The sequence below is a fragment of the Callithrix jacchus genome, chromosome 14, assembly GCF_049354715.1.
Source record: "Callithrix jacchus isolate 240 chromosome 14, calJac240_pri, whole genome shotgun sequence".
In the NCBI taxonomy this organism is placed as follows: domain Eukaryota; kingdom Metazoa; phylum Chordata; class Mammalia; order Primates; family Cebidae; genus Callithrix; species Callithrix jacchus.
The window spans coordinates 58,513,991-58,531,058 of record NC_133515.1 but is presented as its reverse complement, the minus strand read 5'-3'; the positions used below and the strand labels follow the sequence as shown (position 1 = coordinate 58,531,058).

The 17,068-nt window shown below is 36.8% G+C and overlaps 1 protein-coding gene across 2 annotated transcripts in view; it reads right to left on the bottom strand.

The window, feature by feature from the left end:
- PNPT1 (polyribonucleotide nucleotidyltransferase 1) overlaps positions 1–17,068 on the bottom strand; it is a 60,912-nt gene that overhangs the window by 14,531 nt on the left and 29,313 nt on the right. Inside the window, exons 14-19 of one of the 2 annotated variants that reach the window (XM_002757742.7) lie at positions 11,849–11,919; positions 10,415–10,451; positions 7,349–7,415; positions 7,143–7,232; positions 5,496–5,549; positions 96–202 (exon numbers count right to left, since the gene is read on the bottom strand). In XM_002757742.7, the coding sequence (XP_002757788.1) occupies positions 96–202; positions 5,496–5,549; positions 7,143–7,232; positions 7,349–7,415; positions 10,415–10,451; positions 11,849–11,919 (426 nt within the window). The remainder of the gene's footprint in view (positions 1–95; positions 203–5,495; positions 5,550–7,142; positions 7,233–7,348; positions 7,416–10,414; positions 10,452–11,848; positions 11,920–17,068) is intronic. The other variant, XM_008980683.5, reaches the window with a different exon arrangement.

Here is a 17,068-nt window from a genome sequence, read left to right as displayed (position 1 = left end):
ACAGTCTTCACCATTATTTGATTTGCTTTTATCTTTTAATTTTAATTTATATTTATTATTCATTATTAAATATTTAAAACTGGGAATATACTTGCCAGAATATCTGTCAGCAAACGATAATCATCTATTTCACCCTTCTCAGGATCGGTTTTGGTGACCAATCCTATTGCTACGCCTGCGACAGCAGATGAAATTGGAACCCCTATAATTGGGAAAAAGAACTTTTGTAGGTTATATGTACATCAGCTTAAAACACTTATTTATCTATTAACTTTTTTTTTTTTTTTTGAGAGGGAGTCTCACTCTGTTGCCCAGGCTGGAGTGCAATGGCATGATCTTGGCTCACTGTAGCCTTTGCCTCCTGGGTTCAAGAGATCCTCCCACCTCAGCCTCCTGAATAGCTGGGAATATAGGCGCCTGCTACCATGCCTGGCTATTTTTTTTTGTATTTTTAGTAGAGACGGGGTTTCACCATGTTGGCCATGCTGGTCTTGAACTCCTGACCTCAGGAGATCCACTAGCTTTGGCCTCCCGAAGTGTTGGGACAGGTACAAGCCACCGTGCCCAGCTGACATTTATTTTTAATGTAAGTGGATACTGTTGTCTAAATTGACAATCACCAAAGCTGAGTTGGAAAAGTCTTAAGAGGTCATCTGACTACTTCATTTGTTTTTGAACATATAATGAAGTTCCCTAAACGATGTAAACAAGTACTCTATCCAGCAAAAAACTTCTCTAATAATAGCAAACTTTGTAACTCTTAAAATATCCATTGCTTTGCTCTTTTGCTTCTGATGTCTTGTTCTTTTTGTTGGAAAGTAAGCATCTATTTGGTAAATTCTTCCAGCCTGAACCCCTCAGTTTACCTCCCCATGGCAGCTACCATTAGTGTATCCTCCTGGAAAATTTTCTGTGCACAAGCATTAAATGTAAATATAATCTTTTGTTTTCTCTACTCATGGCAGCATACTGTATGCATTTACTGTTCTGCACCTTGCCTTTTTCCACTTAATAACATGTCTTGGATATTGATACATACCACCACACAAAGCTCTACTTTATTCCTTTGAATGGCTGCATAGTACTCCCTATATGTTTTGTAAGTCACACACAGAAGTGACTGCTGAGTCAAAATGCATGTGCATTTACATTTGTTACACTGTCAAACTGCCTTCTAAAGACATAGCATTTTAAACTTTTACTACTAGTATAAGAAGGTACATGCTATCCTATATTCTTATTTCTTGTCAAATCTTTTGATTTTTCTCAATTTAAAAGGTACAAAATGGTTGATTATTTTAAATCTGACCTATTTTTTATGATTGAGGTTGAAAACTTTTTCATGTTCATAAACCTATTTATACGTCTTATTTTGAGAACTCCCTGTTCATGGCCTTCAACCATTTTTCTACTTGGTTGGCAGTCTTTTTATTATTGATTTTCTTTCAGTATGGATAGATCTTTATTAAAATATAAAAATAGTATGTTTTATAACATATAAATATAAAATATTTTATTTCCTAGTTTGTTGACTTTCTTATGGTGATTAGTTTTCTGTGTATAATTTTTAATTTACACAATCATGGTTCCTGGGTTTTGCTTAGCTGAGCTTTTCTTCTCCAAGATTTTGATAAAAGTTAACCATCTTTCATTTGTTTAAAAATGCTTACATTTTGGTCACTTGGAATTTACTTTGATAAAAAGGAGTATGGATTTCATTTCATTTTCTCTAAGCAATCTTATCTATACTCATGGTTTCAACCACCGCCTATAATGTTGATGACTTAAAAATCTGTCCATTCTGTCCAGCTCTCTGTACCAAACCCTGGACCTGCGTAAGTAAACTGCTTGTCAGACATATCTGGCTTCATGTCCCCAAAGCACCTTAAATATGTATTCCAAATTGAGCCAGACCTGGTGGCTCACGCTTGTAATTCCAATGCTTTGGCAGGCAGAGATGAGAGGATCTAACTCAGGAATTTGAGACCAGCTTGGGCAACATAGTGAGACTTCATCTCTATAAATAATAATCATCATAATAATAAAAGAAATATATATACATTCAAAACTGAACCACTTTCAAAAAATCCTTTTCCTCCTGCATTCTTTGGTTGAAACCAACTAATACACACATGCCAGAATCATCATTTCTTTCCTCATTTCTATATCCCATCAAGTCACAAAGATCTGTTTATTTTTTAGAAAGCTGTCCTTTACCCTAAATATTAAAATACCTATTGTTACTTTTAGTCTAAGTCCACATCATTTCCTGCCCTAGTAACAATCTCCCTGTATGGCTTCCCAGATTTTAGTTTCTCTTTACTTCTTAGTCTCTCTCATCTCACTCCCCAGGGCCATTCATCACTTAAGCTGGGAAAAACTGTTTGTCAAAAACAAAAGCAGATTCAAATCATGCCACTGTTTTTCATAAAATCCTCCAGGTTCTCCATTGCCTGCTTTCAGGAAATTTTTGTACATATTCTGTGGTCAAATAAATTTGGAAAAATATTACGTCCTATTCCTAGAGAGTCAGTATTCCAATTAGCTTTTTAAAGTCTATTTAACCCACATTAAATAAACCTGCGTACCCCTGCTGAAACTTACTTTAAAACAAATTTTTGCATGGCATACAATAAATTCCATGGAATACTGAATTGGAAAAATTCTGGCTTTAAGTCCAAACTCCTTAGCGTAACAATCACCTTCAACATCTGGTTCTAGTTTATTACCTTAACACCTCTTCGAGTATATTCCTGAAACATACTACACTGTTTAACTTAACTTTGCACATGCTGGTCATTTCATGTGAAATATAGGCCTTGCTCCTAATATGCCCAGTCAACAACTACTCAGCCTTTAAAATTAGATGAAATGTAGTCTCTCTCAGTCAGTTATGCTCAGCCTAGTTCATCAATCACCTTGTATGCCTCATATATATTTGTATCACTACTTCTTTGATCTATTAGTATCTTTTTGCTTGTTTTCAAATCTTTAAGCATTTTCAAAAACTGGGTACAATTTGTATCCCTGGGGCATAGCACAGTGCCTCACTTAGGGCAGGGAAAGCACTCATTTTTGAATTGAACTGTATACTTTTATTGGCCCATCCCACAGGATTTGACACTCATTCTTATCAAATTTAACTTTGTTTGGGTTTTTGACTCTTCAAATTTAAAATATTGAGCTCCATGTTTTGTTTTATCCTGTTCAATTTTGTCATTTAACAAATCAGTCACTCATTCTTTTTAATCAGTATCCATTTTATTGGCAGGCCAGTGTTCTCAGTCTAGTAAACACTGAAAGAGACAGGGCTGAAATAAGCATCCTCAAGTCTTCAACTTGAGATCCTCCTTTGACCTGCTGATCAGATTAAACAGTCCCTTTGCTCATCCCTTAATCAGTATGATTGGTGCACCTCTTATCTAGTCTAAATTTCTGCATCACTTACACAAGATATCATTAAACGTAAAGCTGATTTATACATACCTCACACCAATAGCAACACCCTCTACTGCAAATCTAGTAATTTCTTCAAAAACAGAAAGTGAATTAACAATGGCATGACTTATTTTGGAGGTGTCTCTTCTGGCTTCTCTCTGTAGTCCCTTTTCTTTTTTTTTTTTTTGAGACGGAGTCACTCTGTTTCCTAGGCTGGGTGCAGTGACCCGATCTCTGCTCACTGCAACCTCTGCCTCCTGGGTTCAAGAGATTCTCCTGCCTCAGCCTCCCGAGTACCTGGGATTACAGGTGCCCACCACCATGCCCGGCTAATTTTTGTATTTTTAGTAGAGACAGGGTTTCAGTATGTTGGCCATGCAGGTCTCAAACTCCTGACCTCAAGTGATCCACCTGCCTCGGCCTCCCAAAGTGCTGGGATTACAGGTGTGAACCACCACCGTGATGGCCCCTTTCCTTTATAAACTACTTAAAAACCATTATTTTTATAAGTCCTTAAAAGTCTTGTTGAGGGTCACTGTCAAGTTCACTGGGTTATACTTTATAGAAAACACTTTTCTTTTCTTCCAATAATAAGACTATTTTCTGTCCTTGGGATACCAGTCTCCAGGATTTCTCAATGACTGCCATTATACTTCAGTAATCTCATCCTGAGTTCTCATTAAAACTCAAGGATGAGTTTTTCTCTAGACTAAAAGATATGAATTCATTTAAAAATGTCAAGTAAAGACTCTTATGATGTCATCTTTTATTTTTCAGTTCACCTTTTTAAAGATTTGTTCAGTGTTTTCCAATATGAGATTTAGAAGGCTGAGAAACACAAGTGCCATGAAGACAAGGGCTGTTTTGTTCATCACCATGTCCTAAGAACTTAGATCAGTGTTTGGCACATAGGTGCCACAGAGTAAAGATTTGTAGAGTGAAAGAATTAAGATGAAAATAGTAGCAGCAGTAGCCAGCTGCCTTAAATATCAGATTATGTTTTCTCCCATTGAATAAATTAGAAAAGTACCTTTAACCTTTTTTGCTTTGGCCTGTTTTTAAATTTTTCTAGATAATATTATTATATATTCACACCATTTTTTTTTTAATAGTGATGGGGTTTCACTATGTTGGCCAGGATGGTCTTGATCTCTTGACCTTGTGATCCGTCCACCTCAGCCTCCCAAAGTGCTGGGATTACAGGCGTGAGCCACCTCACCCAGCCTCACACCATTTTTTATTTCATCCTTTGTTATGGTCCTCCTTTCTGTCTTTCATGCCAGTACTGTAAATGTGTGAACTTATCAGAGAACTCCTTCTGTGGCCTTGTTAGTGTCTTTACTAAGTAAAGACATTTTACTAACTAACTTTACTAACTTCTTGAATAGCACCACTGATGATGGTTTGGCACAAATTGGTTCTAAGAATCTCCTAGCATGATAATGCTTTCCTGTTTGCTGTTTTAGATCCGGGGATTATAATGAACCATTTGTAGTCTGCCTTCCTAAAATTCTGTGTACATGCCTGAGTGGCATTGTTCTCTTGGCTTGTATAAATCAACTGAAGGATTACAGTTGCTTTCTCTTATGAGTCCTAATAGTACTTACTAATCAAAACTTCCTTGGTTATTGGAATCAATTCTGGAGCTCTCTACCTTTTGGAAGGAAATAAAGTTTACTAGGTCACCAATGCAAATAAAAGTTTTTCAGTGTACTGCTTTTAGCTAAAAATAAGGATTCCAGCAGTTATCTGGCTATCTGAAGCTGTATTTTTCAACTATTTTGTCTCTGGCTTTATTTGGTCAACTGTAATCTGACTTTGAGTTTTACTAAAATCCAATTTAAAATAAATCTTACATTTTATAGTAACAGGTGTATATAAAAGGCTAGCTTTTTTTTTTTTTTTAAATTTTTTTTGGTAGAGATGGGGTTTTGCTATGCTGCTCAGGCTTGTCTTGAACTCTTGGCCTCAAGTGAGCCTCTCTTGTCTTGGCCTCCCAAAGTGCTGGGATTACAGGCATGAGCAATATTCGCAGTTTTGAGACATAATTCTTTTACCTGAATCCATTAATGCTAAACTTCCACCACATGCAGATGCCATAGAAGATGACCCTACAGAAAGAATAACAGCTGCTTTATAGAATACTGATTTTTTAAATGTAGAAAATGTTATTGGTTATTTCCTTATAAATATTCAATTACAATACAAATATTCAATAGTCTTTTCTTCCTTTTTATTAAAGGCACCTAAGGCAAACTCTCCTAAGCTATAAACTATGGGGCTTTACTTAAAGTTAAATCAATTAAAATAAATTCAATTCCTCAACTAGACAGCACAGATAAAGAGGATTTCTATCATCACAAGAATTTTTTTTTTTCCCCCAAGATAGAGTCTCGCTTTGTCACCCAGGCTGGAGTACAGTGCCACTATCTTTGCTCACTGCAACATCCATCTCCCGAGTTTAAGCAATTCTCCTGTCTCTGCTTCCCGAGTAGCTGGGACTACAGGTGCCTGCCACCATGCCCAGCTATTTTTTTGTATTTTTAGTAGAGACAGGGTTTCACCATGTTAACCAGGATGGTCTCAATCTCCTGACCTTGTGATCCACCTGCTTTGGCCTCCCAAAGTGCTGGGATTATAGGCATGAGCCACTGCACCCAACCCATCACAAAAAGTTCTATTGCACAGTATTGCTACAAAGATTTTTTTTTTTTTGAGATGGAGTTTCGCTCTTGTTACCCAGGCTGGAGTGCAATGGCGCGATCTCGGCTCACCGCAACCTCTGCCTCCTGGGTTCAGGCAATTCTCCTGCTTCAGCCTCCTGAGTAGCTGGGATTACAGGCACATGCCACCGTGCCCAGCTAATTTTTTGTAATTTTTAGTAGAGACGGGGTTTCACCATGTTGACCAGGATGGTCTCGATCTGCCGACCTCGTGATCCACCCGCCTCGGCCTCCCAAAGTGCTGGGATTACAGGCTTGAGCCACCGCGCCTGGCCAAGATTTTTTTTTTTTGAGATGGAGTTTCGCTCTGTCACCCAGGCTGGAGGGCAGTGGCACAATTTCGGCTCACTGCAACCTCCATCTCCTGGGTCCAAGTGATTCTTCTGCTTCAGCCTCCTGAGTAGCTAGGACTACAGGCATGCGCCACCACGCCCAGCTAAATTTTTTGTATTTTTAGTAGAGACGGGGGTTTCACCATGTTGGCCAGGATGGTCTCAATCTCCTGACCTCGGGATCCACCTGCCTTGGCCTCCAGCACTTGGCGAAAGTGCTGGGATTACAGGCATGAGCCACCATACCTGGCCTGAATTTTTTATTTAAATGTGACCTTTTAGCCTAGACTCCATCTGTGATGTCCACTTATTATTCATGTGGATATGTGACAGGTGACCCCTGCCTAATGATTACTCTATTTTGGCCCTTCCTCTTCTGCTAGCCTTGTTCTGTGGTTAGAAATAAAATAAACAAGCCAAACTGGATCTATTATAACAGATAAAGAAAAATATGTTTTATATTGCTTTCAAAGCAACTCGTTAGCTAAGAACAGAGTTTCAGACAAGTATATGATTAATTCAATACATTTTTTTCTTGCAATAAACTTGGGTTCTGTAGTAATAAACATAATGTAACATTACATTTGAAAACTTAATAACAGAATAGGGAATTTGGTCTTTACTATGAAATTAGTATTTCGATCCATACCATTTGACTCCAGGACTTCAGATGTAACTCTTATGGTGAAAGGAAAATCTTTGGGAATAACAGGATACAAAGCTTTCTCAGCAAGAGCACCTAAATTAGAATAGAAAACAGTAAGTAAAAAATGTACTAAGTCAGGTGGTGGGGCAAAAATAAAAAGTACTAAGTCTCTGTAAGAATACCATGTAAGTTTACAGATCTGTACTTACCATGCCCAAGTTCTCTTCTATTTAAACCAGTGACTTTGCCAATTTCATTAGTTGCATAAGGAGGAAACTTAAAAAAGAAACACACACACATATACAATTGACATGAAAAGATGTCCAAGTTATATTACCAAAATATTAAAAAAACTTCTAGAACAGTGGAATCTCATTTTTTTTTTTAAAAAAAGTACCTTAATAAATACACAGAAAATGTATGATGTAAATTTAACATACATACCAAATTGCTATAAGTAGCTATTTCCAGTGTGTAAATAGCTTGGGGTGTGGGAACTGGAAGCATATGGGGATTTACACCATAAATTTCCATAATGTTTAAATTATTAACAATAACAAAATGTTGTATTTTTGAAAGAAAACAGACATATTTATAAAAGTATACACTGAATATTCACAGCTTTTTCCACAGCAAACCCAACATTTATTTCGCTAAATTGAAACAATTTACACTGATACTTTTTGAATTGTCTCTCTCCACCACCTCTTTCAGATATGAAACAAAATACATGAATGGCAAGTTGCATATTTTGAAGTATTTCTCAAGCAAAACATAATGACAAAAATGTATGGAGGAAACAGCTCTTTTCCATAAGAGTTTTATTTTAGCCAAACTGTTTCATTTGATGGATATGTTACCTTGAAGGAATGTGAATTCATTGTGATAATTTGAGAACTGGAAGATTTCCCATAAAAATCTGTAATTTCAGGCTGGGCACAGTGGTTTATGCCTATAATCCCAGCACTTTGGGAGGCTGAGGCAGGCAGATCACTTGAACTCAGGAGTTTGAGACTAGCCTGGCCAACATGGTGAGACTCTGTATCTACTAATACAAAAATTAGCCAGCCATGGTGGTACATGCCTGTAATCCCAGCTACTCATGAGGATGAGGCACAAGAATTGCTTGAACCCAGGAAGTGGAGGTTGTAATGAGCTGAGATTGCGCCACTGCATTCCAGCCTATGCGACAGAGACCTTGTTTCAAAAAAAAAAATCTCCCCCAAAATCTGTAATTTCAGTTTAACAAGAAAAATTTTTAAAAGCAGTGATGGAGCAAGAATCTGATTAAACCTCTGGATCTAGCAGTCAATTTGCAGGAAATAGAGGGCAGAGGAACATGCTGAATTACACCATGAGTGTGCAGTCAGCAAAACCCAGCCTGTGGGATGGGAGACTATATGTCAAATGGTTATGGGGCTTCAACAAATAAGACTGTAAAAAAAAAAGGATGTAATGGAGGAGAAATGTATAGATTTAAAAAGACTTAAATATCAGGCTGGGTATGGTGGCTCACATCTGTAATCCCAGCTCTTAGGGAGGCTGAGGCAGGAAGGCTGCTCAAGTCCATGAGTTTGAGTTCAGCCTGGGCAACATGGCAAAACCCCACCTCTACAAAAATATAAAAATTAGCAGGGTGTGGTGGTGCCCGTAGTCCCAGCTACTTGGTGGGGGAAGGGGTGTGCGGGTAAGGCAGGAGGATCACTTAAGCCTGGGAGGTGGAAGGTGCAGTGAGCCAAGATGGTGTCACTACTCTCTGGCCTGGGTGACACAGTGAGACTTTGTCTCAAATAAACAAACTAAAACAAAAAAGGAAATACCAAACTTTTTAAATAAAAAAACCCCACTAAACTATAGTATCTAGAAATGGAACCAGGCAATCCTAGACGGTTACTCTAAAACTTAGGAGAATAGTTACTTTTAGGAGAGGAGGGTATTGACATTGGGATGAAGAACCTGAAGGGGCTTTTGAGGTTGCTGGCAATGTTAACTTTCCTGACTTGGCTGGTGGTTAAAAGGGTATTTGCCTTATAAAAACTTATTAAGCCATACTTTGTTTTATACAGTTTTCAGTACCTGTGCTTTATAAATAAAGAGATATAGCTAGAGCTCCATTTTATACAGCTGCCCTTTTTAGACTGCCATGTGCTCTCCAGCTCATGACAAAGAATCTGATTTACTGAATTACAATTCCTCTCTGGCTTCTGTAGCACCAGGGTGTATCTAGAACAGGATATTTATAAGGGATTCAAGACCTGTGTGACCCTTGAAGTTTATGGATATTCTGTAGCATATACTTTCCATAAAAAATGTTCTCTATTGATTATAACAGATTCAACAAAAGTGAAATGCTGGGATTCTGGGCAGCCAACAAGGATTCTACAAAAGCAAAATGACTTGCTACTCTCATGTTATATTCTTTTTACTTTTATTTTTTGACACAGGGTCTTACTCTGCTACCCAGGCTGAAGTGCAGCGGGCAATCATGGCTTGCTGCAGTCTCAACCTCTTGGGATCAAGCGATCCTCCCTCAGCCTCCCAAGCAGCTGGGACTATAGGCATGTGCCACCATGTGTGGCTAATTTTTATATATTTTTTTTTTGTAGAGACAGGATCTCACTATGTTGCGCAAGCTGGTCTTAAATTTCTGAGCTCAGCTATTCTCCTGCCTCCGCCTCCCAAAGGGCTGGGATTACAGGTTTGAGCCACCATGCCCTACTCTCCATATGTATATTATTCAAATAACAAAATTAACAGTACGTTATACTACATCTGGTCCCTTAGGATTTGTTGTGAATAAAGTATCTAAAGTAGTACTAAAGTATTCTCTAAAATACTACTTATATCTCTCTCTACTTATCATTCTACACAAAGCTTACCATGCCTTTTGTAAACAATAAAATAGTAGCCCCCAAATTGACCTTAATAGATATATGATAAAACTAGCAAAGTAAAATATGATTATTGGTAAAATCCAGATAGTGGATATATAGATAGTCACTGTGAAGTTCTTTCAACTCTATTGTATCCTGGAAGTTTTTAAAAATAAAATGTTCCAGCCTGAGCAACATTCTCTAGAAAAAAATAGAAAAATTAGCCAATTGTGATTGCATGCCTATAATCCTAGCTACTCAGGAGGCGGGAGGATATCTTGAGCCTGGGAGGCAGAGGTTGCAGTGAGCTGAGACTGCACCACTCACTCCAGCCTAGGCAACAGAGACCTTGTCTCACAAATATAAATAAAATAAAATTTGGGGGAAAAAAATTCACCTTACCTCATAATGCAGCATGAAATTTTTATCTTTTATCCCACTACAAATAAAAGGCATCATATTAAAAACATCACAGGAAAAAAATGTGTTTAAATAAACAACTAAAACATATTTAAGGGGATTTCACAAAACAACTAGGTATTAATAAATATTAGACTGAAACTGAAAACCATAGAATTAATTAGAAGGATAATTGTGAGATGCTATTTTCTCCTGTGGCTTATTAATAAATTGTACAGATTTAGAAAGCCAATTTTGCTTTAAATGTAAGTCCTTAAATCCAAATTTTAATACTAACACAATAGATGTATTTTTAAGCATTAACAACTACTGAGAGAATCCTAAATGCTATAATAACATTAGTTAAATCTCAGAGCTACAATGCTTCTCCCAGTCAACATGGGAAATGAAGAAAAATTCCTGGGATGGGGCAGAATCTGCATGATCATAAACTGTAACTTTGGAAAAAGAAATCTAAAAATCAAACTCCTTCAAAGGACTAAAGGAATCACAGAATTGGGGAGCTAGATAGCATTACAGGGGGTCGTTGGCCCCGTTCATTTTACGAGAAATAGAAACCAAAGGCCAGTGTGGCTGAGTGACGACATGTGCCCCTTTATTTACATAGGTTATAGACCTAAGACAAGAATATATGGAGGTTCCCTGAGCAAGCCCAGTGCTCTGCATTCCACCTTCACACACAGAGCTGCACTGTTGATTTTATCAGATATATGGAAATCAATTACAGGGCTATCCTGAAGATACTGGGAATTATCCTCATCAATTGGGCAGCAGGAAAAGGGAGGCTGAGCCCTGTGGTCTTCTGAGACCCTTAACTAGGGAACTGAGAGTAGCCCTAATGGCACTGAGGAAAATAAAGAACTGGCTATGACTGTCAAGACTCTGATGCAATAATGCTGGTGAGGACTGCAATACAGATTCTTATCATCAAAAATGATCAGCATGATTTTATTGGTGACTTTTTAGGAGCAGATGAGGACAGCCAAGTACTTCTGAACACAAAATCACAATGTGGCTTGGGATTAGACAAGGCTTTTCATTAACAGCCTCCAGCTTAGTTTCAGCAATGGGAACTTTTGTTTATTTATTTGCCTTCTGGTTTCAAATAGAAAAACCAATCCATTCAAGATTACCAAGGAAGTCTGTCCTAAGAAACCATTCTTAGAGACACAGAACAAACTAAATGTACTCACATTAAAAAATTAAATGATTTACCGATATTTGTTGCAAACCAGTGATTTAGAAGACACTATAGCACACACACACACAATCCTTTGAAATCATGATGTAAACAGAAAATAAAGTACAAAAATACAAGCTAAAAAAAGTAACAATGATTAATAATATATCACATAAGCTTTAATTATATACTAGAACATCGTAAAACATAACAAACATCATAAAAACGTAACTTACTTTATAGCTGTTATAACTTGATCCGACTTAATACTCGATTCTAAGGAATCAAATGTAACAGTACAAAGCACCTAAAAAAGAAGAATGAATTTCTCAGGCTTTAATATACTAACCACAAAGATGAAAACTAAAAATATTTGAAGAATCCAACTAACTCTTAAAAGAATGAGCTAAGTACATCCTACACAAAGCTTGCCATCCTACTAAGTGCAGTAAACACTTATTTATCCTATAAATATTCATACTATGTGTAAACCTCAATAATCCAAAGTTCTAACATCATACAGACTAGAAATGTAAAGCACTGCACTAGGAGTGCTGGGGAAGGAAGGGAGGAAGAGAGAGCAGTATTTTTAAGAACTATGTGTGAGAGTCCGCTGAGAAAGCCTCAATACAGGTTCAGACAATAAAACTGCCTGCTTAAAATTTTAAAAAATCAGGCCTGGTGTGGTGACTCATGCCTGTAATCCCAGCACTTTGAGAGGCAGAGGCAGGCAGATCACAATGTCAGGAGTTCAAGACCAGCCTTGCCAATATGGTGAAACAGTCTCTACTAAAAATACAAAAATTAGCCAGGCATGGTGGTATGCACCTGTAGTCCCAGCTACTCAGGAGGCTGAGGCAAAATTGCTTGGACCTGGGAGGTGGAGGTTGCATTGAGCCGAGATTGCACTACTGCACTCCAGCCTGGGCAACAGAGCGAGATTCCATCTCAAAAAAAGAAAAAAAAAAAATTAGTCTTCTTTGTAGAGACATAATCCAGAGACTCTACAATGTATCATTTACAACATCCAGTATACAACCTACAAGGAAACAGGAAACAGGGCACATTCTCAAGAAAAAAGACAAGGAATGGAGGCTGATTCTGAGTTGATTAAGGAGGTGGATTAGCAGGCAAAAGATTTTTAACAGCTATTATAATTATACTCAAAGGACATTAAAAAAATGTATGTGGAAATAATCTCACAGTAGTGTAACAAAAAAAAAAGGACATAAAAAAGAATAAGTGAAAATTCTAAAACTGAAAACTTTAATATCTCATAATGGAAAGGAGATAGCATGAGTCAGGGAGCATGAAGATGAATGAACAGAAATTGTCCAATTTGCAGAAGAGAGGGAAGAGAACATAGTTACAGTCACCTGTAGAACTGTATCAAAAGGATACATATGTGCAGTTACAATTCCAGAAGGCAAGAAGAGAGAATGAGGCAGGAAAAAATATTTGAAGAAAGAATAGATAAAAATTCTGAAGTTTGGTGAAAGACATGAATGTACAGATTTAGGCTCAGCACACTTTTAGCAGAATAAATTCAAAGGAAACCACACCTTTCAATTATAATGCTGAAAACCAAAGATAAGGAGCAAATCTTGAAAGCACCCACATGAAAACAATCATAATATATAAGAAACAATGATTTAAATGCATCCTTTTCATCAGAAAAACATGGAGAACAAAAAACACTGAAACATCTTCAGGTGCTAAAAGAAAAAAGAATCACCCCAGCATAAAGATTCTTTGTACACTGAACATGCAGTATCTGGTAAAAAAAATAAATGAATAAAAAATAAAAAAAAGATTCTTTGTACATAAAGGCAAAATAAATACATTTCCGAAGAACAAAAAATTAGAATTTGTTATTAGAAAACTCAGAGGATGATATTAAATGAAGTCTTGTCAGAATGAAGGGAAATGATACTAGAGCCATACCTGGATCCTCAGGAAGGAATAAAAAGCACCAGAAATGGTAAATTTGTGGGCCAATATAAAAGCCATCTTTTTTTTATCACTTCCTTAAAATATATGATTGTATAAAAGTTATGACATTGCCTTGTGTGGATTTATGACACATGTAGTTGTAACACATAAGACAACTGCAATATAAAGGATAGAAGGGGTGGGAAATGCACTAAATGGTTGCAAAGTTTCTTCACTTTACGTTAAGTGGTACAAAATTAATTCTAAAAAGACTGTGAGGGCCTGCATGGTGGCTCATGCCTGTAATACCAGCACTTTGGGATGCTGAGGCCTCCAGAGGACTACTGGAGCCCAGGAGTTCAAAACTAGCTTGGGCAACATAGTGAAACCCTGTCTCTACAAAAATTTTAAAATATATACAAATAAAATGACTTGTGAGAAGTTATGTACGTATACTGTAATTTCTATAGTAATCACTGAAAAATAATTCAGAGGTACAGCTGAAAAGTAAATAGACAAATTAAAATAGAACTATAAAAAACATTCAATTAATTCAAAAAGAAGGCTGAAAGTAAAAACTAAAACAAAAAACAACAGCAAAATAAAGATAAATAATAAAATGATAGTAAATTCAATTATATCAATGATTAAATTTAACATGAATGGACTAAGTTTTATAGTTACAAAGGCAGAGATTATCACAATGAATAACAAAAGTACACAGAACATCTTAATGAAGGCATTTAAAAAACTTGATTAAAGAGCATAAAAGAAAACCTTAATCAAAAGTGAGACAGACTATATTAACTCTAAAGACTATAACTTAAATTATGAAAGTAACATTCTTCTCTCAGATTTATAAATTTAGTGCAATTACTATTGTAAATCCTAAAGGGATATTTTGAGAACTTGATATAAACTGAAATTCAAATAAAGGAACAAATGGGGCCAGACATGGTGGCTCACGCCTGTAATCCCAGCACTTTGGGAGGCTGAGGTGGGTGGATCACGAGGTCAGGAGTTAGAGACCAACCTGGCCACTATGGAGAAACCCCGTTTCTACTGAAAATACAAAACTTAGCTGGGCATAAAGGCGTGTGCCTGTAATCCTAGCTTCTCGGGAGGCTGAGGCAGAATTGCTTGAAACCTGAAGGCGGAGGTTGCAGTGAGCTGAGATTGTGCCATTGCACTTCAGCCTGGGCGAAAAAGTGAAATTCTGTCTCAGAAAAAAAAAAAGAAAAAAGAAGAAAAGGAACAAATGTACCTGTATTTTAAAACAATTTTGCAGGGAAGAGAAAAGAGGGAAGATGATTTGCTTCTCAGATGTTAAAATGTACCCCAAAATCATAATTAAAACTGTTTGACAGTGGCCCCAAAAATTCACATAACAATGAAAAAAGATATAGTTTAACAATGTATTTATAAACTTTGACTATCATAAGGTGACATCACAAGTCATTGAGAAAAATAAAGTATTAGTAAATAATGTAAAATTGGCTCACTATGGAGGTTTTCTTTTCATACAACGTGTAGGAATAAATCCAAAGATCAATTAATGGTCTAAATTTGACAGCTAAAACTAGAAAGCTAATAGAAAAAGTAGGTGGGTAACTTCATAACTTTGAGGTACAGAAGAATTTCTTAAATAAAACTTCAAAAATACACCTCAAAAGTGAAAAGGTAAACTATATCAGAACTAAAGATTTCAGATTTACTCTAAACACAGTAGGCTACTGCAGGCAAAGTTAAAAGGCAATCAATAAAGAAGGAAACATATATATACATAAAGTTTGTTACCAAAAAGAATATTTAAAACACTTACAAGAAATTACTGCAAAGTAGCTACAATACATTAAACCATATTAAAGAAAGAAAAACTGGCCAAAGGATATGGACAGAAAATTCATAAAAAGGCAAAGCTGAGGCAGGGCCACCATACTGCACAACTCTAGGGATCAATATCCATGTGAAAATAATGCCCTGGTGGTGTGCAGTTCCCCAGGGCATGATTTATGCAGTGACTATGTTGACTGGCTGTTACATAAATAATGCTCAGGAAAATATAAATTAAAGCCACAAGATACTTCTTGGTACCTATCAGATTGACTGAATTAAAGAAACAATTAATATAAGAGGTATAAAGCATAATATGGTATATCGGACAATGAATACAGATGTAGGTAAATATTAATATATGAACAGAAGAACCAGAAGGCTACATGTTAAATACAAAAAAGTAGGTGCCTATGTAAAGAAAAAGAACAGAACTGTGATACAGGCTAAATGGAGAAAATAAATGAGGGCCTTGAACAGGTCAACAATGACAATATGCCAGCTGGGTGTGGTGGCTTAGGCCTGTAATCCCAGCACTTTGGGAGGTCAAGGCAGGAGGATCATGAGGTCAGGAGTTCAAGACCAGCATGACCAACATGGTGAAACCCTATCTCTACTAAAAATACAAAAAAATTAGCTGGGTGTGGTGGCGTGTGCCTGTAATCCCAGCTAGTCAGGAGGCTGAGGCAGAATTACTGGAACCCAGGAGACGGAGGTTGCAGTGAGCTGAAATTATGCAACTGCACTACAGCCTGGGCGACAGAGTGAGACTCCATCTTCAAAAAAAAAAAAAAAAACCCCAAAAACAATATGCCATAAACTGGAGCCTGAGTTATCAATTTTGTATATCCAATATCAAAAGAAAGATACAACAGAAATACCAGATAATTCTAGAAAATGCAAACTAATTTATAGTGACAAAAGCAGATCAGTAGTCACTTGAGGAGGTGGGGGCAGGAAGAAGGAATTACAAAAAGGCATAAGGAAACTCTTGGGGGTAACAGATATGTTCATTATCTTTTTTATTTAAAAAATTTTTAAGAGACAGGGTCTTGCTCGGTAGCCCAATGGCAGGACCACAGATCAGTGCAACCTCAAACTCTTGGCCTCAGGCAATCCTCACTCCTGGGCCTGAACAACCATGCCTGGCCTGTTCATTATCTTAACTGGTTTGTCAGTTGTATACATATGAAAAGTTACCAAATCATACACTCTAAACAGCATAGTTTATTGAATAGCAAGTATACCTTAAAAAACAACAACAACAACAACAACAACAACAAAAAACTGTTGAAATCACATAAAACACTAATCCCAGCACAATGGATTGCTTGAAGCCAAGAGTGTGAGACCAGCTTTGGCAACATAGTAAGACTTTGTCTACAAAAAAAAAATTAAAAATTAGCCAGGCATGGTAACATGTCTGCAGTCCCAGCTACTCAGGAAGCTGAGGTGGGAGGATTGCCTGAGTCCAGGAGTTTGAGGTTTCAATAAGCTATGATTATGTCACTGCACTGCAGCATGAGTAACAAAGCAAGACCTTGTCTCAAACAAAACAAACAAGAACTTACACATATTAATCTAAATAAATTATACTATATAACAAAACCTATAGCATCTACTAATGTACTTCTATTAAATCTAATTAAACAATCTTAATTTAGCAAATAATTAGAGCTTTTTTTAAAAAT